Source organism: Yamadazyma tenuis, chromosome 5 (genome assembly GCF_029203305.1).
Source record: "Yamadazyma tenuis chromosome 5, complete sequence".
Lineage (NCBI taxonomy): Eukaryota > Fungi > Ascomycota > Pichiomycetes > Serinales > Debaryomycetaceae > Yamadazyma > Yamadazyma tenuis.
The window spans coordinates 127,565-149,969 of record NC_089465.1 but is presented as its reverse complement, the minus strand read 5'-3'; the positions used below and the strand labels follow the sequence as shown (position 1 = coordinate 149,969).

The following is a 22,405-nucleotide window of genomic DNA, read 5'->3' as shown; positions in this document are numbered from 1 at the left end:
TTTTGCTATCGCAGCAGTATTATTCTATATTACAACACCTATACAGCGATCTATGACTATAAATTCTTGAAGCTCTCCTTCAAGACAGCGTCCACTTGTGACTTGGGCACCTTCTGACACTTTTTCAAATAGGTGGCGGCAGCCAAAGTGTACCTGAAATCATTGGCTCCGGCCTCTGTCAACTGGTCTTCCTCATACACCAACCCATCACCGCACTTGATCCATATTTTGCCATTCAATCCTATAGCTACCTCGAACTTACACTTGGACGCGAGCTTCTCCAAGTAGACGGAGCTCGGGTTAAACAAGAGTTCGTTGGCATAATTCAACCCGACTTCGAAAATATATCCACTCTCATCGAGCATTCCGAACCCGCCTTCTTTGCCGGTGGCTGGATCGATACACTCTATCTCTATGTCAATTTCGGGGATGTCCTGACTCACTCTGGCGTAAACCACCTGTCCAACCTTGAGGTTGGGTCTATTCTTCTTGGTGGCATTGGGGAAAGCCATCATCGAGAGCAACACATTCGCCGAGAAGTCTTGCAACGACACCTTATAGGACTCGCCTATGGTCCCCGTGACGATCCCGACCACAAAGTCGTTGGCTTTGGGGATATATCGTTTGGACTTGGATTCGATGTATGCGAGCTGGTTGGTATTTTTCTTGTTGATTTTAACATTCAAGTACCCAGCGGCTGCGGGGATGATATTCTGCGTCTTGGGATTCTTATAAACTCCAGGACCTATGGTGGTCTTCATCTGCTGGATGTCTAGAGCATCTCCAGGCACAATCTTCATGGCTGATGACATTGAGAAATAAAATTAGTTTGCGCACAAAGACTGCGAAAAGGGTGTTCATTACGCTATACATTTTGTTTGAAGTTCCTGATGATATGACGTCTGTCTTCCATATAGTAGTCCAAGTCAGTCACGGTGATGTCAGGGAAGTTGACGATGCCGGTGCTGGGAATGGGTCGATAATCTCTTAAAAGAGCCATCGACTGGTAGTCAAACTGAAGCACACAGTTGCCGTCAAAAAATTTCAACGTCTCGATGTTCCGGGCATAAAGCTGCAGAATCATCGTCTCGTCCGTTCGCACAAACCGGTGGCCCGGTTCCCTGTCCTCATATCTGATGGTGGCATAATGCTCGGGTCTCACCAACGTATCGGCAAACGATTTGATGGGCACTTCCATGACGTTTTTAAAAGCTCTATTGGCAGACCGGTCCTCAGGAAACTCCGACTCCCACTCTATTCCCTTTATGAATATCCGTACCCGGTGCCGCAAAAATGAGTACAACCTCAACGCATAGTAGTTATGACGCTGTAACGAATCTTGCAAGTTTGTGCCGATATTGAGCGAGTTCACGGAGGGAGAGATCTCGAAAAACCTCCTGGCCGCATACGTCTGAAGGGTTGCAAAGCTGACCCCGAACAAGTATGGCGTTTGGGGGAAGCAAACTCGCAAAGCAGCCCCCACCACGTAGTAGTACGAAAATATGGTGGACCTCAAGTCTGAGGTGACCAAGTCGTTATGGGGGGTGACTGGTAAGAAGCTCGCAGACGGGAAGATGGTGTACCACTTTTTGAGTAAGTTGTAGATGCAATCAACCGGGTAGTTTATGACTTTGTTGTCGATTTTCTTATGATTCAACATTGGCAACAAGTCAAGCTTGATAAAGTCCATGAGCGTGTAGTACTGGGTTCTGAGTACCCGCAAGTTAGGGACAGTTTCAGGCAAGGTGCCGAAAACCACTGCCAAGCTCTCGAGATTCGAGATCAACTCGCCCAAGAAACTGGTATCGTATGCTGGGAGCTTGACCAACAAAATCTGGAACTGGTAGGTGGTCATGATGGTTTGGATCAAGTTGTTGATGGGTCTACCGTTGTTGTAGACCAAGAAGTTCTTAATGATGCTGATTCCGGTCGAGTTGATCTTGTGGTAGTTTTCCATGCTAAAGTCCAAAAGAATGATGCAGTAGCTGATAAAACAGTTGGAGTAGTAGAGGATGGGGGTCATTTCGTTCATATATTCGTCACGTTCCGCCAGTGGTGGCAAGGTGCTGGTACGGTTGAACTCAGTCAACTTAATTCTGAGTTCGGTCAAGCACCGGCTGTGGTTTTCAAAGCACTTCTTTGTCAAAATACCGATACATGGGTCGCCAAGCGGTCGCAACTTCTTTAACTCGAACAACGCCACCAGCTGACCAAGGCAGATGGTCATATCATTCAAAATACTAATGTACTTGGGTGGTTGTTCAAAAAACTTGGGTAGCAAATAGTCCACGAGCGTGACTTTTGTAAACTGGTACTCATTGATCTTGATCTGAGGAACAATATGAATCTTGTGGGGCACTCGTTGGAACCTGGTGATACCCGTGATGGCGTTGGGGAGGCCCTTGGCCCCATCCACCGGCTGGGGCACCGGTTCAGCAGACCCATAGTTCTGATCCGAGCCCGAACCTGGCTCCTCATCCTTGAAATCGCTCTCGATGTCCTTATAACTCACAGTTTTGTACTGCAACGGCGGGTACGTGAAGCTGGGAATTCGGATGGGCAAGTCGTCCAACTCGTGTTTGAATTCAAGTTCCTGGTATCCTTGTAAGTCTCCTCGGTTGGAGGTAGGAAGTCGATAGTCCGAACTCAACAACTTGTTCTGAGAGCTTCTTAAGGAGTGGGTCAAGAGGATCTTGTTGACCTCTTTGGCCGACAACGACAAGTAGGAGCACTTGTTTTTCTTACCTTTGGCACAGTTGTTGCATTCAGGCAAGCTTTCATCACAGCGGATTTTCTTCTTCTTGCAGTTCAAACACCCGAGTTTGGAGTTGGTGTGTTTTCTACGGGTGGCAGGTGACCCCTGATCGTTTTTGCTCTTCATGGGTAGAGGGGTGGAGGTCTAGGCCGGAGTTTGTGGATGTTGAAGCCTTGGGACCGATACAAAAGAAAAGAATTTTTGTTCTCGAAAATGCTCAGATTTGGATGATTTACGATTTTCCCAGGACTTCAGGAAACTGCTACTATGACCGGAAAACTACTCAAATTACGCTACTATAACTGGCATGGATGTATGGACGTATCCGCCTAGTGGTTCTTGTGTTAGTCCCATGAACATGGGGACTTTTGTGTATACCTTAATATTTGCGCTTTCAGCCACATAATACGATTGTACAAAGATTCTATAGATTTAGTCGCTGACACGTAACAACAATTGCCCACGAGGATGACGGAGTGTATTCAGCCCCTGTGGTTGACTTGGCATTTGGGGTCGCGTGGATAGCCATATAAGGAGGCATTGGTGTTATAAGAACCGATGCTAAGAAAACTGATCAACTGCACCGCAGCCATTGGTTATTTTTGCGAAGGTATCGGACCTGAGGTTCGGCCCCAAACGGCTTTAGTTGCGGCTCGTACTAATGGCTGGAAATGGTAGTGAGGATGCATTACAATGGGAGATTTTCAGACACAAAATAGAGAATGGAGAAGTAGGGAACCAGAATAGAACACAGAATGCAGAATCACAGAAGTACACAATGCAGAATCACAAAATTACAGAATTACAGAAGGTAGAATCACAGAATTACAGAATTACAGAAGGCAGAATTACAGAATTACAGAAGGCAGAATCACAGAATTACAGAATTACAGAATTACAGAATGCAGAAGCACAGAATCATAGAAATACACAAATACACAAATACACATACACAACAAAACTACCCGAATACAAAACTAAACAACCACAAAACAAAACCACACTGTACAAATGCAAGTCCCTCGCGAGACACCGGTATCCCCGCGTGCTGTCACCGCAAAAATTGGTCATCCCATACAGGCCGCACTGTCCCCATAAATAAACCACCCCATTTCCAATTGCTTCTTCATTCACCATGGCCCACCCTGATGCCAGCATCAAGTCCATCTACAGCGGCAAAGTCAATTTCTCGTCCTCCTACGACGCAGACCCTCCCGAGTTCGACCTGGATTCCCAACTCGACGACTCTCTTTCTCGCCTCAGCAACGAATCGCTCTCGTCTCGCAACCTAAAGATTTTCAACGTCAACTCCGACATCAGCCAAAATGACTTGTTCAACGACAGTTCTAGCGACGGAGAATCCAACGGCGATGGAAACTTGAGCGTTCCTTCGCCTAGTTTGTCCAGAAATTCCACCACCTCGTGCTTATCCACCACTGCCACCAAGGACGGAATCGAAGGCAGAAAGTTCCACAGAAAGGGTCCAAAAGCCTATTCAAACCATATAATTTCAAGCATGATCAAAACCACCACTGTCAAATCGGTCCGGGTTTCTAGTGCAGACCGGGTACCTAGTGAAAAGACCTTGAATGGCAACACAGACGTAAAAGGTTCCAAGGTCACCTCCATACACATTGACACCTCTCCCCAACAGTCTCCGGCCGGTGGCCGTGGCTCTCCCACCCCCATGGCTCAGGGAGCCTACAGCTACAGCGAGGTATCGTTCAAGACCACCGACGCCGAGTTCGAAGGATTCGGCGGCCATGAACAGCCGGCCCTACCACCTTTCTACAAGCAACCCGACATGTCCTTGTGGTCCAAAATTGACATGCTCAACCCAGACACCTGATTTAGCGCCTTTAACGAATGTACGATTAGACTCTAATATCTGCTAATTGTTGCAGCCATTTCCACCTGCGAGCAACAAAAAATTTTCGCATCAATTTTCAGATCTCGCTCGCACTAGTTTTCACTTCCCTCACATCATGTTCAGGTCCATTGCCAGATACGCCGCAAGATCAAGACCGATATGTGCCACCAGGATGGTACGGTTCGGCTCGTCCCTCACCAGCCAGCCCACTGAGGTGGAGACCAAGATCGCAGACACCTCTGATCCCAACCGGTCGCCATTCTTCCAGTATTCCTGGGGTTCGTGGATGAAAAACGACGCTATAGAAAAGGCAAAGAGACAGACTCGTTTTTCCATCGAAGGCACCACCAAGTTGGTTCAACTACTCTTTGAACATTATTCTGCCGAAAATAACAACTTCAAGGTGCAAACCCCCAAGTCTTTGGCGGATGGCTCGGTGATTTTGTCACACAACTTACTGTTGGTGGGCAAATCTGACGGCCTGCTCCTGGTCAAGTCGATTTCCAGCATCCACGAAGGTAAGAGCAACCGGATCTACAAGATCTCCTTATCAAACGGCACCGAATTGGTGTTGAGGCTCCCTTATAAATTGGAGAGCGAGTACTCAATCGGTGAGAAGATCAAGAGTGAAGTAGCCACCAACGATTTTCTTTCGTTGAAATTGGGTTTGAAGGTTCCTCGCATCTTAAGTTATGGTGCTAATAAACTCAACTTTCTTCAAAGTCCTTACATTTTGATGGAGTACATTCCAGGTGACCTTTTGATGAAACAATGGGAACCGTTGATTACTGATGAGGTTCCTGATTCCAAGCAGAAGCTCGAAGACGTGATCAAACCAATTGCCGACTTTCAGAATGCCACAAACTCAGTGGTGTTCAACAAGTTCGGATCGTTGTACTTCACTGCCGATGTCGAGGGATATTTACAGTCCGACTTGCCCTACGAAGGAGAATCCAACGAATTATTCGTCAACAGATGGAGAATCGGTCCATCAGTTGAAAAATCGTTTTTGAGAAATAAAAACAAGTTGAAGTCCAAGCAGATCACTACCCATAACGGACCCTGGCCCTCTGACCAGCCCGAAGCTGTCATTGCCAGCATTGCTAAAATTGAATTGGAAAACTTAACCACCAGATTAGGACTCGCGGAAGCCGATTCGAGTAATCAGGTTGAAAACATTCAAAACTTGAAGAACCTGATTGCAACCTTCGAGAACTTGGCGAAAATGGCCCCTTTGTTACTCAACAAGGCCTCCAAGAGCATCCCCAACGTTGAGGAATTGTTCAAACCAAGACTCTTTGTTCCGGACTTGGATCCATTGAACGTGATTGCCAACTCGGACAGAAACAATGAGTTGTTCTTCACCGACTTCGAGTACTCCTCCATCAAGCCGTTTGTGTTGTTTAACTACCCCAAGTTTGTGGCATATTCGGGTGTCAAGATATACAACTTGGAAGAAGACATCCCCAACTTCAAGGAACTTGACGAGTTGGAACAACAGCAGTACCAGTTCATGTACTACAAGACCCGTAATGAAAGGCTTTGGGAACTCGAGTTGAATAAAAATAGACACGACTTGATTGCGGTGGCCTCTCCTCATGTCAAGGTGTTGAAGTCTCCATACTTACAAGCGTTGGAGTACAAAAGCGATAGGGACTATTTATACGTTGAAGGATCCATTTTGCAACTCAAAGGACTTTGGGAAGCATACGTCGCCAACGAGTTGTGTAACGCACAAACCCCGGAATTCCCCATCGACTATACCCCTGAAGTTGTAGAACAATTCCAATCTGATTTGCAGGCTTACCAGACCGAAATTTCGTCTACTCCATTTGCAGCCACTGGGGGTTGGGTTCCGCAAGATATGTTTGACCAGTTGAAGGACGGCGGACTTTTGAAACAAACTCCAGATGGGTATGAGATTGAGACCGAGAAGCTTCTCCAGCAAGAACAGGAAGCTAACCAGTAATTAGACTCTAATGCTCGTGTGTATTTGTATATAGAATTATCAGAATTTAGGACACCTATAAGTACTTCTTAGCAAGAAGCTTGATGCGCAAATCAAAGTCCGGCGACGTGAGGGCGTCGTTCACGCTATAGAATGGGTCCATGAGCTCCTTAACGTAGAGTTCGTTCGTTTCCATGAAAAATTGCCGAATGGCATTCTCATCATATCTACCGTTTCCGTTATCGTAGCATATTATAAACTTGATGTTCCCTTGTGTCACAAATGCATTGACCAGCAATCCATAGAAGGAGTCCACTTTCCCCAAGTAGAACTGGTTGTTATTCCACTGAACATCCTCGATGAGATCAATGGAAGAATGGGTCACGAACGGGAGAATTTCCTTGACATTATTGGAAAACTGACTTTTGCCCGGCACCTGCGACGCCCCCGATCCGCCTAGCTTGAAAGAGGCAAACTCGAGCTCGTAGAGAGGCGTGTCGTTGGTTCCTATGATTGTGAAGTAGTAGGAGCTCATTCTGGATCTGCTAAATTTGTTAGGTTTCCGCGAAATTACTATAACTAGTAGTTTAATCGAAAAGTAAACAACTACTTCACATCCCTCAAAACAATTGATACGACCAGTGGCAACTATAATATGAGCCAAGGACTAAACCTCAAGAGGTACCAGTCTTTCCACTTCCATCCGAACCCGCAGGACTTGCACAAGCCGAACTTCATCTTTTCCCTGGATGTTTTGGACAAGGCCAAGCGCTTGTTTCAGATTTACTCCCACCTAAGAACCAATAACTCCCAACCCTCTATTGATTTAGCCGAGCACCTGGAGATCGACTTTGTGGTGAATGTCGAGCTCAACACTCTCATCAGCAGGAACAAGAGTTTGAAGCCTTCGGACCTCATTAGAGATAACCTCATCTTTTTGGCCAAAACTAACCATGACGAGGTTCGGCCCACAAATTTAATCAGCACCTTGTTGACCTACGACTCCAAGTCGAACATCTCGTGCCGAGACTTTGTGAGCGATGAGGTTTTTATTGTCACGTTAAGCTTGAGGCTACTCAACTTCATGGTAGACAGTTCGGGAGACCTCACTATAGACTTTTTGAAAGATGAGAACTATGGGATTCTTCTTCTTTGTGACTTTAATTTTATCCAACAGATCGAGTTATATATCTCCCGGTTGTTTCGTGAGGTATGGACATCATCCAGAGACTTTGACATCGACTTTCTGCCCCAACTAGCCGATTTGAGCGAGATCAATGATGAAATATCTGGCACAGAAACCACTTTGGACATGTCGGACCACGACGTAACTCCAGGCTGTTGCACTATAGACGATGGTGATATTCTGTACCAACTGTTACACCTTGATGAAGATGATGCTGTGACTTTAGTGGGGAAACACAATGGGCAGAAATCCAACATAAACTTCGGGTATCTTCTAGCCAAGAACCCGCTACAAAGAGTTAACAACAAAGACAAGAGAGACCAAGATACTTTTATTCGTGATATCGATAATTTGAGACACAATGACTCCACAAAGATGCAGTTACTTGATACCCTCGGTGATGCTCCTAAGCTCGGACCACCAATGCGAGACCCCCAATATGAGATCATCACCACAAGCACAGTTGCAACTTCCCCCATGTTATCTGCTGACTCTTTGAAAGCTCCTAATCTACCAGCCTCCAACAGATCGAGATCGAATTCCGCTGCAATTTCTTCAAACTTTCCTGCCGTCAAACTTAAACCTTCTAACTCGGCCTTGAGCGCTTCACAGGCTCCACAGCCGCTTGTGCTTCCTGACGAGGATGGAGGGACTCTTACCAGAAGACTGTCGCATAACATTACTTCCAAGCAACCTTTGAAGAAACAGACATCTTTTACCATTGACTTGCACGAGTACGATAACCTTGCTCCTGGTGCAGCTTACGTCAAGGGTGTCAAGGGAGACAAAAAGTTCCAGTTCATCAAAGTGGGCAAAGTGCAAAAGTTTGTCAATCTCTTTGAGGAAAGAGTCAATGAAGAAAACCAATCACAATCAACAACCCCCAGAACCATGAGTCCTCGACCCAGCCGGCCCGTGAGCCCAACCAAAATGTATTGACCCTTTATACTTTTATAGGACCCCTAATGATTAACGTGAGACGATTATTTCTGATACTTGGAAATGCTATCAGTGAGCTGGTTAAATTTACTGAAGATTCGGTTGATTTCTGCCTGCTCCACCTGTTTGTCTTGGACGGGGTTGACTTTGATGCTGTCCAAACACCACGATTCTCTCAAACTTCTGGTGATGCCAAGAAGGTCCTCGCAGAATCGTATTATGGATAACGCATCTGTTTCCATAGCGAGCGATTCCACCGCCAACAACTCTTTGGACTTGTCCTGAATGACTGCCACATCGAAAACGTCCTGGAATTTCTGGAGAATTTGTTCGACGTGGGTGTCTATGTTTTCTAATGATGGTTAATACGGTGCATTCGTGGTGTTAGATTTGATTTGAACATACCCAATAATGCTATTGATTTTGCTTGCATTGGTAGAGTTGATAGGAAAAAAGTCGCGGCAAAAAGATGCAAAAAAATTCTGCGCTTGTGACTCAGTGAAGTTAATTACGAACAGCTTGTATAAATCCACAAAAGTTTTCCTCTCACAGTCCGATGAACTCCCTAAAGTCCGCCTATGACTCGCTCCACAAAGAGGAGGGGGTTGAAGAGAAAACCTTGGAAAAAATCAATAGCGATACAAATCTCAAATACCGAGATGTCGCCGGTGCTAAACCCACTAAAGCCATATTGGCTCCCAATTGGGTTTATGGAACCACTTCACCAAGGCGCCCTACTTCCTCGGTGGGATCTGGACTTCTTTTGGCCTCCAACGGCCATATAGCTGTTCCTCTGCCTGAAGTGATACAAAACTACTTATATCCGATATCACCAACTTTGCAACAGAAGATCCTCAAGTACAGAACGAATTTATCGCAGTTGATGACTTCCCTGTTAGACTCGCTGACAGCTGACAGGCCGTTGTTGGTGCTTGTCGGTCCAAGTGCCATCAAAAACTCCAATCAGATCAAAGCATGCTCCCAGTGGATCGGTACTTTGTTGGGCAAAAGATTTCAGTATACACCTACCCAATGTGCTTCTGAAGTCCAGCAAATCTTCAATTCCACTTACAAACCGGCAAACTTAATGTTGTCTATGAGAGCAAACTTATCTCAGTACACCACTCCATATGCTGAGTTTGACCAGATCCAGTCATTCGCTGGCAGTGTAAGTACTTTTGAGGTCAGTCATGGAATGCCCTACTGTCGAGCCTTGTTGGACGATTTGTGTGAAATCTGTCCGATTGTGGGAGATATTAGTGATACCCTTACGCCTCAGTATTTATCTGACTTGTTCTGTTACGGGCTCGTAAGTTCAACATTAATTGAATCTCAGTTGCATCGTGAATTGGTGTCTGGTGTATCATTTCCTGTGGGGTTCAGCACCTCAGACTCCAACCTTTCTTTCGATAAACTCATGTATAAACACAAACTTCAGTCGGGCTTGGATGCGATGTTTGCAAGTACTCAACCGCATCAGTTCTTGTCTGTCACCAAATTGGGAACTGCTACGGTGGTGGGAACTACAGGAAACGATGAGACGTTTATCTTGGTGGAAGTTAATACCGATCTAACTCTTGAAGACGTCCAAGAGTGTATTGATAAGGTGTATTCCGATAAGCCGTTGCGTCTCCACTATCCTAGAATCATGTTAGATGTGGGAAAGCTTTCAGCCGATGATTATGATCACAAGTTGGATGTGGTGGCTACGCTTCTAAGCTCACTGTCTTATTATAAAAGTACTATTCTTGGGGTGGTTGTTGATAGTGGTGACGACTACGTTCCAACCTCGTACAAATCAGATTTGACCCAAACCGGTTTTGCTGCTGCCTCCGATGACAATGCAAACCATGACGAAGGTTTTGAAGAAATGAAACGGTACTTTACAAGAAATCTGCTAGGGTCTACTGACACTGTTTCTTATGATGAATCAATGCAGGAATCATCGTTCGAGTACTTCATCAATGCAAATAAATTTATTTCCCAGTTGGATAAACTAAAGTCTCAAAACAGTTATAGCTAACTAAAACAACAAAAACTTGATAATTTTCCACACCAACTTAAACCAAAATAACACAAACTTGTAAATATTGGCTACTATCCAGATAACCCGTAATACAATAACGATAAAGTTTTCTAGTAACATGTATACTATTCTGTAGTTGCCCGATTCGTTCATAGATATTTTCTGGTTTTGGTGCAAGTCTAGTTTTCCCACAAAGTTGTTGCCGAAAAGCGAGTTGTTCAATCGGTCGAGCTTTTCGTCGACTTTTCTGAGCTCTAGTGATAGCGAAGTGTTTATCTCAGCAAGTAAACGATCACTGCTAGTAAGCAAGTTGTCGATTTTGATGGAATAATCGTCATTAATGATGAGGGTCAATGACTTGATTTCGTTCAAAATCGTTGAGCATTGCAAGTCGTACGTAGGAATCGTATCATCGTTGATATCCACCATCAATTGATTTAACCGGGGTATCGTAGTGTTGGTTAATTCGTCAATTCTGGAGCACGCAGACTCAAAGAGCTGTGGGTATATGTTTGCAAGAAAATGCAACTTTACAATGGTAGAGTTTCTGAAGAATCTCTGGTTATTGGAAATCTTTTTGAATTGGATATCGAGACTTTCTATTTGGGGCTTGAGTGATACCGGCTGCTCGAGGTCAGGCTCTGTAATTTCTACTACATCGGTCTCATTTCTCTTTCCTTCCGTCGGCTTGAACTTGATGTTGCTCAAGGACGAGAAAGGAGCCTCAAGTTCTGTCTGAAAAGGTCTCGACAGGATATTCAAATCGTCTTTTGAAGCAACATAAGGGTTTATTTCTTCCTTGATTTCAACCAGTTCATCCCCCTGGATTGACTCTTCCACCTCCGACCCTGACCCCGACTCGTGAGAGCCTCTCAAAGTCTTACGCACCTTCGTCTTTAGTCTGTCTCGTCTCCCTGTCTTGAGCTCCGTCAACGGCGACAAGTTGGAAGACCTCCTCGACTTACCAGAAGTCTCCGACTGGTCTGACACCATTGATTTTGTATCTCCCGACTCTGTGTCATCGTCCACAAAAAGCTTGTCGTGGAGCCTATTCTTCATCTTCAACCTGCCCTCGTGCTTGCGAGCCTTTGCAACTTTTCCCGAGCCAATAGAGAGTCCCGAAGATTTGGGGAACCAGAGGTCGCCGTTGCGCTTCTTCAACTCGTAGATATGCCCCATTCTCCACGCTTGGTCTCCCACGAGCTCGTTCAATTCGACGGCCCACATCAACCTCCAGGGTCTCTGTTTGCCGGCAATATTCTTGGAGCTGAAAGCGGTGGACGCCAATGGCATGGTCTTGAACGTAATCAGCTGGGGCGGCTCGCGGTACTTGGCCCGCAACTTACGGTTCCGAATGATCTGGAGCGGGTTGTAGACTCCATCCACCCCTGGGAACTTAATCGTATCTTGGTGTGAGTAAGTACGGTCAATCACAATGTATTTTAGTGATAGCGTCGCCTTGACCCGCTCGGCTCGGAGGTACGTTGCCTTCGGGATGGTCATCATCTTGGAGTTATCGGTGGCATTGAAGGCGTCCTCCATTCCCCTAATATCTAGTAGTTTGTGTTCTTGGAGGTACGTTCGCTTTGAATCTAAAAGCATTCCTGCCAACTCGCGGGCCTTCTTCAAGTCAGCCTCGTCGTAGTCCTGCGAGTGGCTCTGAACGCTTTCCACCGCCGTGCTCTCCCTGCCGCTGGAGCGGTACGAGTCGAGGGATAAAACTGTATCGAAATCAAACCCGTTCCCATCCACCGCCGATAACAGCAGTGGGTCAAACTGGCTGGGCAACATTCGTGGGTTCCTATGCAAACTATCGGCAGCGCCCTGTGAGTCGGTGGAGATGCTTTCACCTCTCGGCCTATTTATACTGCGTGCAAACGCTGTTGTTAACGGATCCAAACTCATCACCGTGTCATTATCTACTTGCCAAAAATGACAGGACAATTCGCATTTTAATTCATTTATCAGCAAAAACTCACAGTTCGATGTCAGGTGTTCAGTTTGTCAAGTCGAAGGCTGACTTCCAATTGTATCTCAGCAACAACAAGTATCTCATTGCCAACTTCACCGCCTCCTGGTGTGGGCCGTGTCAGGCCATCAAGCCTCTAGTCGATGATCTCTACGCCGAACCACTCTACGGTAAATTGGAGATTGTCAGAATTGATTTAGACGCCAACCAGGAGTTGGCCACCCAGTACAACGTCACGGCGGTGCCCACGTTTCTTTTCTTCGAGAACGGCGAGGTGGTCGACACCGTGAGAGGTGCTTCGGCCAAATTGAAGGATTCATTTGAACAGTTGAGGGCAAAAGCTGATTCTGATCCCACCGCCATTGCCAGAGCAGGAAATGCTACCACCAGTGCTGCACCCGCACCCGCTTCTTCTGCTGCCTTGAAGGAAATCGTGCTGTTTATCCCCAAAGGTTATCTGGTGTTGAATGATAATGTCCACTTTGGGGATTTTGAGGCTTTAAACACCCAGGCCCTCAACTCTAATACCAGCATCAAAGATGTGTTTGACCTCTCCAAGCCGTCGACTTCTGTTTTCTCGGATGCCGATTCCCAGATCTTGTTGTACGTGCCCTTGACGCATATCTCCAAAATATACTCCATTCTCATCAAGACCAAGAAGCCTGTTCAAGTGAGTGAAACCACCTTGTTGGACGAGGACGACGCCGAGGAAACCCAATTGCCCAACTTGATCAAAGTATGGGGCAACAAGCTCAATATCTTGGCATTTGAAGATGCGGCCGGCGATAATGCTGCTCCTCACATCGAGAAGTTATCATTGCCAGATGAGGAAGGATGGTATGAGTGCAGATTGAAATTTGTACGGTTCCAAAACGTGCAAAGTTTGAACCTTTTCTTCGACGGGGACGATGATGACTTCCATACTGTCATCGACAAGATTGCCATTGTGGGACTTGGAGGAGAACAGAAAGATCAGAATATCATTGACAAGCTTAGAGGTGAAGATCAGTGAGCAGTAAAATGGCAGTAGGTAAAACAGTCTATATATTTATTGTACTTGTGTTGACGACACACTGGTTCCATAATACAAACAGTCCCAACCTTCGAGACCATTCCCTGTTGTTGGTAGGTTGGTTATTAACTCCTTATATATGCGGTCGTGCGCTGCCCATCCCCAGCCAGGTGTTGCTCGGTCTGGAAAAAACTGAGAACATTTTACCATACTCTCCAAAAAAAGGCTGGCATCCATTTAGAACTCACAGCTCCTATCATGATAAAGCAGATTTTGTTGAAGAGGGCATTGCCCCAACCTTTGGGAGCAGCCCAGTCCATTCTTAAACGAGGTTTGATGACCAGACCCGCCACCAGTGCCAAATCATCCCCTTTGCACCGGCAATTGACACTCAATAACCGTGTGATTCAAGGGTTTATTCGGATGAATTCTCAAGCCCCAAAACCCCAGAGCGACGGAGAACCCGCAAAGGACAAGGCGGATGGCGCCGTCCCACCCAAGTCCGGGTCCGAAGCAGTGGTGGAAGTGGCCCAAAAAAAGACCTTGTGGGAAAAAGTCAAGCACGAAGCTCACCATTATTGGGACGGTACCAAATTGTTGGGATACGAAATCAAGGTTTCCACCAAGTTGATGGTCAAGGTATTTGCCGGTTACGGGCTTTCCCGTAGAGAGAGCAACCAGTTACAAAGAACGTTGGCAGATTTGGTGAGATTGGTGCCGTTTGCCGCATTAATTCTTATTCCGTTTGCTGAATTGTTGATTCCAGTAATCGTCCGTATTTTCCCCAACTTTTTGCCGTCCACGTACGAGTCTACCAGTGATAGAAAGAAAAAGAATGCCAAGTTGTACAAGGCTAAAAAAGCTGCATCTCAGTACATTAAGCAGACGATGGAGGAAAGTGGGCTCAAGTTGAGCAAAATCAATGACAAGGAAAGAGAGGCGTTTGTGTCATTTTTTGACACCTTGTCGATGGGAAAGCAACCTTCCAGGGAGCACTTAACCCAGGTGGCTCGGTTATTCAAAAATGATCAGGTTTTGGATAACTTGTCGAGACCTCAGTTATTGGCCATGGCCAAGTATATGAACATCACTCCATTTGGTACCGACTCAATTTTGCGGTACCAGATCAGGCACACGTTGTTGAACATCATCAAGGACGATAAGGCCATCGACTACGAGGGGGTCGAATCCCTCACCATCCAAGAATTAAAGTATGCTTGTCAACAAAGAGGTATCAAGACCGTGAATGTTTCACCCGGTAGATTGAGAGATGATTTGACCACCTGGTTGGACTTGCGATTGAGACAAAAGATCCCTTCCACCTTGTTGATTTTGTCGTCCACCTACACTTATGGGGAAAATTCCCATGATATCGAATCGTACTACGACGCTCTTTTAGCTGTTTTGAGTGCTATTCCCGACGAGGTCTACAATGTGGCCAAATTGGAGTTATCGGACGACTCTAAGTTGAAGTTGGATATCTTGAAGGAACAGGATGAGTTGATTAACGAAGAAAACTTGAGAGAAAAAGACACCGTTACCCATGTGAAGGATGAAATCAAGTTGGACGAGTTGGAAGAAGCGGCCGAAGGTGGAATCCAGCTGGAGCCTGAGAATGTTTCTGCTGCCGTGGAAGAAGCCCAACAGCTGACCAAGTCGGAAGAAACCAAGTCGGAAGAAACCAAAGACCAACCTGAACCGATTTCAACTGCCAAATCATCTGAAAAACTGAGGCCGACTGCCAGTATGTGAGCCTTCAATTGTAAATAGAAGTATTTAACGAAGTATAATGTGGAAAAACTATTTAAATATACATTATGGATGAACCTCCGATAGCATTACTGAGCACCAAATCCTCCAGTTGAACCAAATCCTCCTTCGCCTCGGTCGGTGGCGTCTAATTGTTCGGCCGTGATCTCTTGTACGTCGGTCAAGAGAATCTTCTCCAACACCAACTGGGCAATTCTGTCCCCTTCGGCAATTTCGAAATCCTTGTCAGAGTGGTTGAAGAGAATAATCTTCACCTCTCCTCTATAATCAGCATCGATGACTCCGGCCCCGGTTGAAATCCCATGCTTGGCCGCCAACCCTGACCGCGGAGCCACTCGTCCATAGCACCCAACAGGCACCACAACCGTCAAATCGGTTTTAATCATGGCCTGTCCGTGACCAGGAACCAACCCCGATTCAGATGAGTAGATATCATATCCGGCAGCCAAAGCAGAGCCTTTGGTAGGGACCTTGGCCTTATCGGATCTCAATAATACTTTCAAGGTGGCGACGTCTTCGAGCTTCTGTTTTTTAGCAATTGGGTCAACTGTAGTGGTCATTGGGAGAGTTTGGTGAATAAATTTCTGAGACGCGTTTGCGATGCGATATGGCCTCAGACAATTCTGACCCAGACACCCACATTCGTCCACAGAACAGTTCACACCTCTGGATCGGTGAACAACTGGTTCGGCTCCAATACGTACAATCGGTTGCCCTGTAAGTACAAATAGTAGTTGAGGTACGAGCCATTGAAATAAAACTTGTCAACGGGTAACTCCAGTCTCCAGTCGAAATCAGATAAATTCACATCATAAATATAGTCCAATGCCACCACAAGCTTCCAGTGAGTTCTGATGAACCGGTGGAGCAAAGTCAGGTTGTCCACCACTTTGTACTGCATCTTCTCTGTTTTCGACATTTGCAGCCATAACTGCGAAGCTCTCTTGGATAAATCAGTAAAGTTGTCCACATGGCTCTTGGACTTGAGCTGGCTCACAAACCGCAGGTAGCTATGTCCTATTGGATGAGGTTTGGTTTCTAGGTAGAAATTGTGCACTTGTCTAGCAGCCCACTTTTCTTGAAGGTGAGCCATTCTGGACTCACTGGTGTGTTGCAACAGCAACTCCGGTACATGTGAAAAATCGTCAAGCTTCTCTTCTAGGCCGTGAATTTGGGCAGGACTGAGCTTCTGGTGCTTGAATGCAGATTTAATGATCACGTCGTAGTAGTCTTGATGTTGTTTTTGTTGAGACAGAAACTTGTCCATAATGATTTCCCATGGCTTGAGGCCCAGATAGTAGTATGGGTTGAACCGGTGGGTCAGAAATCGCTTCAAAAACTCCACGATCTCGTAGCCTTGCCAGATTCTTGTGCGGGTTTCAAAGGCATTGTTCACGTAATGCTCATCAGAGAACTGTGACTGGATAGAAGGTTCAACAGAATTCCACCGATATAGAAGTTTTTCCTGGATACTGGAGTATTGTGAACGGAACAAGAGCTTCCCGGCGAGCTTTTCGGGAGGAGGTTTGGAGTACAAGGAAGATATAGGGATATGTTGTCCTGTGAGAATGCCTTCGTCTATGCTAAACAAATGAGATATCTCTCTGATATCGTGCTGTTTGGGGTTCTCTTCGAAGAGAATCAGTCGTAGAGCCGTGAGGATTTCGGTGTTGTCGGCCTGGAGGGGATAGCCGATCCTCAATGGTTCCTTTAGCATTTTACCTCTCACCTTCCCAAAGCTTCTCATTGGAGTTTTGAGATGTTTTTCGCAGTTTTCACTTTTAGTTGTCTCACTAATAGTCTACATTTGGATCTTGTATTAATATATTCGTTGCTCATCACTATCCTTCTCATGCTATGCCCGCAGGGGCACGAACGAAGACATATTGAACGTCTCGTAAAGTCTTACCTTCAAAGCCGTAGGAATTGTGTCTTCGGTTTCGTAGTGAGGGTCTTTTGCACCTCCCACATCAGTCTTTCTTCTGAGAATTTCAATCTCTACTTCATCAACACTCCTTCCCACGGGTGACGCTGTCGACTGCTTATAGACCGCTTGGAACAATACCAATTGGATAAATAAGATAAGTAAGTCCGATAATAAGAGTCCAAATAGACCCAAACGTGCCACTTTACTAGAATATCCCAACAGGTCCCAGTCGTCAATGGGCCGGTGCTCGCCTATGAAAGACACAAACCACCAGGTGCCATTGTCTATATTGATGTTCCCCAGGTCAAAAATGGGTTTGAGCCAGTAGCACACGAAACCAATGTGATAAGCCACCATAAGCACCGCTTTCCAATAGATAGTGGCACAGACCTTGGCAACGATTCCGGATACTATACGATCTCTGCTTGCTTCATCAACGTCATTTTCTCTGTTGAGGATCTCCAAGTCATTGATAAAGCTTAAAAAATCCCTTGAGTCGGACTCAGAACTGGTGGAGAAAAACTGTTCACTGCTCAAGAGCTTCTGTACTATAATATGGCAGACCACCGGTACGAGACTGGCCAGATGGCAGTACTTTACCAACTGGTACACAGCCAAAAAGTACACCAATTTGTCTAGTTGATTCATCAAATGGGTTTGCCTGATGGTCTTTCTGACCACCGTTTGTTTCTGGAGGAATCCCGTCAAATTCTGCTCATCCACAAAAGTATTGGCCTGAGACGCCGTGTCCTCCATTTTGGTATAGAACTGAGGGGCGATGGGGTGACTGGGACCCTCTATAAATGCTCCAGGCATTTGATCGCTCATATCACTCGTCATGGATTTGCAATTGCACTTCTGAAATCAAATCGCGATTTTTTTTACTGACACTTGATTAACAAATGCTTATATTTAAAACATTATATAGCAGTACCTGGACTAGGGCCTCTAAAATACATGTAGAAAAAGTATTGACTAAACAGAACGGAGCTCACACACCAGTCGATTGCCTAAGAGAACAAAGCACCAATATCAGCAGGTAATTCTTCAATTTGAGTGGAGTAGAATCTTTCAATTTCTCTCATCATACCAACATCGTTATCGGTAACAAAGTTGATAGCAACACCCTTTCTACCAAATCTACCACCTCTACCAATTCTGTGGATGTAGTTTTCCTTGTTGGCAGGTAAGTCGTAGTTGATAACCAATGACACTTGTTGGATATCAATACCTCTGGCCAACAAATCGGTAGCGATCAAGATTCTAGAAGAACCAGATCTGAATTCGTTCATGATGGTGTCTCTTTCACTTTGTTGTAATTCGGCGTGGATAGCAGAAACAGTAAAGTTTTCGGCTCTCAACTTGTTGGTCAAGTATTCAACCTTAGCTCTGGTGTTACAGAAAATAACAGTTTGGGTGACAGAGATCGAGTCGTACAAGTCACACAAACAGTCAAACTTGTATTCTTCCTTTTCAACATTGATGAAGAATTGCTTAATACCTTCCAAGGTCAATTCATCCTTCTTAACCAAAATTCTCACAGGGTTTTGCATAAACTTGGTGGTAACTTCCAACACGTCTTGGGGCATGGTGGCAGATAACAAAACAACTTGAGTTTCCTTTGGCAATAATCTGAAAATGTTATAGATTTGTTCGGTGAAACCAGAAGACAACATTTCATCGGCTTCATCCAAAATGAACATCTTAATCTTCTCGGTCTTAAAGAATCTTCTTTCAATCATGTCGAAAACTCTACCTGGAGTACCAACGACAATTTGAACACCGGACTTGAAGGCTTCAATATCGTCTCTAGTGGATGTACCACCGATACAGGCGTGAACGGTGACGTTCAAGTACAAACCAATGTGGCTGACGACGTTTTGAATTTGCAAGGCCAATTCTCTGGTTGGGGCCAAGATCAAAGCTTGGGTAGTCTTGGAGTTTTCATCGATTCTTTGTAAAGCGGAGATGGTGAAGGTAGCAGTCTTACCGGTACCGGACTGGGCTTGGGCCAACACATCTTTACCTTCTGTGATTGGTAAAATAGCTCTTTGTTGAATGGCCGATGGCGCTTCGTAACCGTAACCGAAAATACCTCTAACGATGTTTTCTTTCAAGTTCAATTCATCGAACGAGTATACGACGTTGTCGTAGTTGGTTTCAATCAAGTTGGCGTCGACTTCTTGGATACCTCCGGACATATTGATAATGTGGGATTAAATTAGATTTAAGTGGATTGTGAAGGATTTTTTAGATGGTGAAAAAAATTTTTTTGTGATTCGTGGTGCGGGTTTCCGGGTAATGCCACGTCTTTCCTTCCAACTAGCAACTAGTTGCAAAAATACACGTCTATGACATTACTAGTAGAGGGCAACAAATACATAGAGGGAAACTAGAAATGTGATTGGTAGGTGAAGAAAGTCCAGTCGCTCAAGTTATATCGTGTATTACAAACCAATTATGGTATGGATGAGAAGAACGCAGAATCATAATGATACACAAAACAAAAAACAAATTATAGCCATGAAGTATATTGGACTAGATCCCAACATCTTCAAAACCTTATACGGCGGCGAGGGGGGTTCTATTGCGAGTCCAATCCAAGCTGTTCAAGCTTCTCAGACACTTTGTCGATGTTGACAGCTCGAGAGTAGGCGTGCGTAGTAGTGGTGGGAGCAGCAGGTTCCTTGGTAACCTCAGGAGTCTTTTTCAACTTGGAAATCAATGAGTGAGTGGGGACATAGTCGTAGGTCTGGTCGAACTGTCTCTCAGGTCGTTGAAAAGGATGGAACCCATACACCGACTGTTTCTCACGTTCATTCACGAGCTTAGTCGAGTCTTTAGGTGCCAGTTCTGAATGAGCATCCGTGACCGTCACATGACGAAGACGGGAGGGGCCTGGGGGTACCGAGCCGGACTTGAGAATCGACTTCTTCTTCTTCCTCTTGTCGTCCCATGAATTCCCATAGTTGGGAATCGAGCCAAACGCACCCGAGGTACTCTTGGGAGGCGACAGTCTACCAGCGTCCCACAACGAGTCTTTGGTGGTGTAGTGCTTGTCCTGGGGGTGCCCGTCTAAAATGGCCAACGTCGCAGTACCAAAGTATTTGTGCCATAAAGCCCACCATTCAGCGTGCGATGCGTTGTATGGGTACTTCCACGGCTTATGAGGGCCGATATAGTGAATCAACTTGACGTGTTGACCGTAGTGTGCCAGGGCCGTGTTGCCGTATAACGACTGGGCAGAGACTTGGGCGGGCTCTTGCGTGGACTCAGGTAATGGTGGTCCAATTGGTTCGGTTTGGAACGGAGCCAACGCCCCAGAAAAATAGTGATACGCCGGCGCATACTGGTACTGGGTGTTGGGAGTCACATTGTACAAGAAGGGGAGGCTAATCCAATTGTTGGTGCTGGTACTGGCACTGGTACTGGCACTAGTAGAAACCTCAGTGTTGTTTGAGTCCACCACCAGGGCAACCCAGTCGGGATTCTGATTAAAGTACTGATTCAACAACCCCTGGTCAGCCCCGTCGAACGAGACGTCTCCTCCTGACTGGATCAACTGCACAAGGTTACTGTAGTCTCTCTTGTTGGGTTTAATAACAAACATTCCCGAATTGAAAACATCGGGGAACCCCGAGTCGGGACTAGCAAGAATCTTGCTATCGTGGAACTCCAACTTTAACAAGTCCAAGAGATTAGAATGGGGGTTGGGTAAAGTATCAGCGTCCAAGTATAACACCTTATCGTACTCAAGGGACCATAAATGGACTTTGGAGAATGTCTTACCCAATTCAGGTCTTTGCAAGTCGTGCACAAGTTTATGGGTCAAGTGAGTGTCAAGGAGAGGAATGTCGATGATTTGGTGGTATATCTCTTGTAAGAGCCCAAGTTGTTCACTGGTAAAAATCAGCTTATCGGTAAGAATGGCTAATGAAATGTCCAAGGGATGTAAAGGAATCATATCCCTTAAGATTGACCCGAGCAAAAGAGCCCCCGGTAAGTAGCTGGTGTCATATAGCAAGGTGGCTATGGCGATCGTCATAGGGTACTTTGGTGGAAGTTTGGTGGGTGTATTGCAAAACAAAAACCCCTAAATGTATGAAGTGCGCAAAACAAGGTCGTAAAGTGAAACAAACATCTGCAAGCGAGCATCTCATTTAGCCAACAAAATCTCAGACAAGCACAATGACACCCCCAAAATACCACTAAAACACGTCATATCACCACCAGTACACCCCCAAAACACAACCAAAACACAACCAAAACACCTGCCCTCACGCTCTACACTAACTTCTAATGACATTAATTAACTATACAATTAAATAACTCAACTGACTTAACGGGAGTAAGACCAGACATTCTTCAACAAACCGTCTTGTTGAGCCAATCTGTTCAAAGAGTCGTCGGCTTCACCTCTACCTCTGATGTATCCACACAAAGCGTAAGTAGTGACATCTCCGACAATGGCTCTACCTTCTTCATCAACATTGGCAATGCTGATTTGAACGGAGGCGTGATCCTTGGCCTTGATGATTCTGTTGGTGGCAGAACATTTTCTTGGAACGTATAATTCGACCTAGAGAGAAGTTAGTATTTGACAGTTGGTTACGACGTGTGTGTTTGGAGATGGTGAACGACTTAGTACTTGGAGTGTCCTTGGTGATACTTCATAAGTTATGTTATGGTTTGACCTGGCAAGTCCTTCTTTCGGCACCACGTGATTGTTACAGGAGTCAGGCTTTCTTAGACTTCGGGTAGCCAGTTGATGATAATCTTCAAAAGTGCCACTCGCAGATGATGGTGCCCCAGGGAATGTAGTGGGCTGCTTTGAGGATTTGTGATTCTGTATTTTGGTTTCATCTTCTAATCGTCGTTCTTGTCTATGACACACACCTCACATCGGCGAGGAGTTCAACATACTAATTGACCTTTATCGTTTTCCATCTTGATTAATGTGTTTCTATGAGTTACAAAATTTTTTTCACTCTTGAATTTTTTTC

The 22,405-nt window shown here is 45.4% G+C and overlaps 15 protein-coding genes across 15 annotated transcripts; 6 read left to right on the top strand and 9 right to left on the bottom strand. All coding sequences in view use genetic code 12, as the record gives it.

Annotated features, from left to right (window-relative positions):
* Positions 1-56: 56 nt before the first annotated feature.
* RRP40 (exosome non-catalytic core subunit rrp40) lies at positions 57-812 on the bottom strand (the record flags this gene model as incomplete). Its single annotated transcript, XM_006686414.2, has 1 exon — positions 57-812. One exon carries the CDS (start codon positions 810-812, stop codon positions 57-59), a length of 756 nt encoding a protein of 251 aa, XP_006686477.2.
* Positions 813-865: 53 nt separating this feature from the next.
* On the bottom strand, positions 866-2,881 carry PSN45_003723 (uncharacterized protein; the record flags this gene model as incomplete). Its single annotated transcript, XM_006686415.2, has 1 exon — positions 866-2,881. The coding sequence occupies one exon, from the start codon at positions 2,879-2,881 to the stop codon at positions 866-868; it is 2,016 nt and encodes a 671-aa protein (XP_006686478.2).
* A 1,009-nt stretch (positions 2,882-3,890) lies between these two features.
* On the top strand, positions 3,891-4,604 carry PSN45_003722 (uncharacterized protein; the record flags this gene model as incomplete). The annotated part of the gene is made up of 1 exon (XM_006686649.1): positions 3,891-4,604. One exon carries the CDS (start codon positions 3,891-3,893, stop codon positions 4,602-4,604), a length of 714 nt encoding a protein of 237 aa, XP_006686712.1.
* A 136-nt stretch (positions 4,605-4,740) lies between these two features.
* On the top strand, positions 4,741-6,594 carry AIM9 (Phosphotransferase enzyme; the record flags this gene model as incomplete). The annotated part of the gene is made up of 1 exon (XM_006686651.2): positions 4,741-6,594. The coding sequence occupies one exon, from the start codon at positions 4,741-4,743 to the stop codon at positions 6,592-6,594; it is 1,854 nt and encodes a 617-aa protein (XP_006686714.2).
* A 55-nt stretch (positions 6,595-6,649) lies between these two features.
* Positions 6,650-7,108, bottom strand: TRS20 (TRAPP subunit; the record flags this gene model as incomplete). Its single annotated transcript, XM_006686417.1, has 1 exon — positions 6,650-7,108. One exon carries the CDS (start codon positions 7,106-7,108, stop codon positions 6,650-6,652), a length of 459 nt encoding a protein of 152 aa, XP_006686480.1.
* A 120-nt stretch (positions 7,109-7,228) lies between these two features.
* On the top strand, positions 7,229-8,698 carry CTA9 (transactivator protein; the record flags this gene model as incomplete). The annotated part of the gene is made up of 1 exon (XM_006686418.2): positions 7,229-8,698. One exon carries the CDS (start codon positions 7,229-7,231, stop codon positions 8,696-8,698), a length of 1,470 nt encoding a protein of 489 aa, XP_006686481.1.
* Positions 8,699-8,742: 44 nt separating this feature from the next.
* On the bottom strand, positions 8,743-9,131 carry PSN45_003718 (uncharacterized protein; the record flags this gene model as incomplete). Its single annotated transcript, XM_006686419.2, has 2 exons — positions 8,743-9,050; positions 9,104-9,131. The coding sequence occupies 2 exons, from the start codon at positions 9,129-9,131 to the stop codon at positions 8,743-8,745; spliced, it is 336 nt and encodes a 111-aa protein (XP_006686482.2).
* Positions 9,132-9,254: 123 nt separating this feature from the next.
* Positions 9,255-10,721, top strand: PSN45_003717 (phospho-2-dehydro-3-deoxyheptonate aldolase; the record flags this gene model as incomplete). The annotated part of the gene is made up of 1 exon (XM_006686653.1): positions 9,255-10,721. One exon carries the CDS (start codon positions 9,255-9,257, stop codon positions 10,719-10,721), a length of 1,467 nt encoding a protein of 488 aa, XP_006686716.1.
* A 74-nt stretch (positions 10,722-10,795) lies between these two features.
* Positions 10,796-12,515, bottom strand: PSN45_003716 (uncharacterized protein; the record flags this gene model as incomplete). The annotated part of the gene is given in 2 exon segments (XM_066158143.1): positions 10,796-10,834; positions 10,851-12,515. 2 exon segments carry the CDS (start codon positions 12,513-12,515, stop codon positions 10,796-10,798), a joined length of 1,704 nt encoding a protein of 567 aa, XP_066014240.1.
* Positions 12,516-12,709: 194 nt separating this feature from the next.
* On the top strand, positions 12,710-13,705 carry txl1 (Thioredoxin-like protein 1; the record flags this gene model as incomplete). The annotated part of the gene is made up of 1 exon (XM_006686421.2): positions 12,710-13,705. One exon carries the CDS (start codon positions 12,710-12,712, stop codon positions 13,703-13,705), a length of 996 nt encoding a protein of 331 aa, XP_006686484.1.
* Positions 13,706-13,963: 258 nt separating this feature from the next.
* PSN45_003714 (uncharacterized protein) lies at positions 13,964-15,457 on the top strand (the record flags this gene model as incomplete). Its single annotated transcript, XM_006686654.2, has 1 exon — positions 13,964-15,457. One exon carries the CDS (start codon positions 13,964-13,966, stop codon positions 15,455-15,457), a length of 1,494 nt encoding a protein of 497 aa, XP_006686717.1.
* A 676-nt stretch (positions 15,458-16,133) lies between these two features.
* On the bottom strand, positions 16,134-17,222 carry PSN45_003713 (uncharacterized protein; the record flags this gene model as incomplete). The annotated part of the gene is made up of 1 exon (XM_066158142.1): positions 16,134-17,222. One exon carries the CDS (start codon positions 17,220-17,222, stop codon positions 16,134-16,136), a length of 1,089 nt encoding a protein of 362 aa, XP_066014239.1.
* Positions 17,223-17,330: 108 nt separating this feature from the next.
* On the bottom strand, positions 17,331-19,603 carry TIF1 (translation initiation factor eIF4A; the record flags this gene model as incomplete). Its single annotated transcript, XM_006686657.2, has 2 exons — positions 17,331-18,199; positions 18,430-19,603. 2 exons carry the CDS (start codon positions 19,601-19,603, stop codon positions 17,331-17,333), a joined length of 2,043 nt encoding a protein of 680 aa, XP_006686720.2.
* Positions 19,604-19,986: 383 nt separating this feature from the next.
* Positions 19,987-21,447, bottom strand: GLG1 (glycogenin glucosyltransferase glg1; the record flags this gene model as incomplete). The annotated part of the gene is made up of 1 exon (XM_006686423.2): positions 19,987-21,447. The coding sequence occupies one exon, from the start codon at positions 21,445-21,447 to the stop codon at positions 19,987-19,989; it is 1,461 nt and encodes a 486-aa protein (XP_006686486.1).
* A 294-nt stretch (positions 21,448-21,741) lies between these two features.
* Positions 21,742-22,349, bottom strand: RPS21 (40S ribosomal protein eS21; the record flags this gene model as incomplete). The annotated part of the gene is made up of 2 exons (XM_006686659.1): positions 21,742-21,981; positions 22,326-22,349. 2 exons carry the CDS (start codon positions 22,347-22,349, stop codon positions 21,742-21,744), a joined length of 264 nt encoding a protein of 87 aa, XP_006686722.1.
* Between the last annotated feature and the right edge of the window lie 56 nt (positions 22,350-22,405).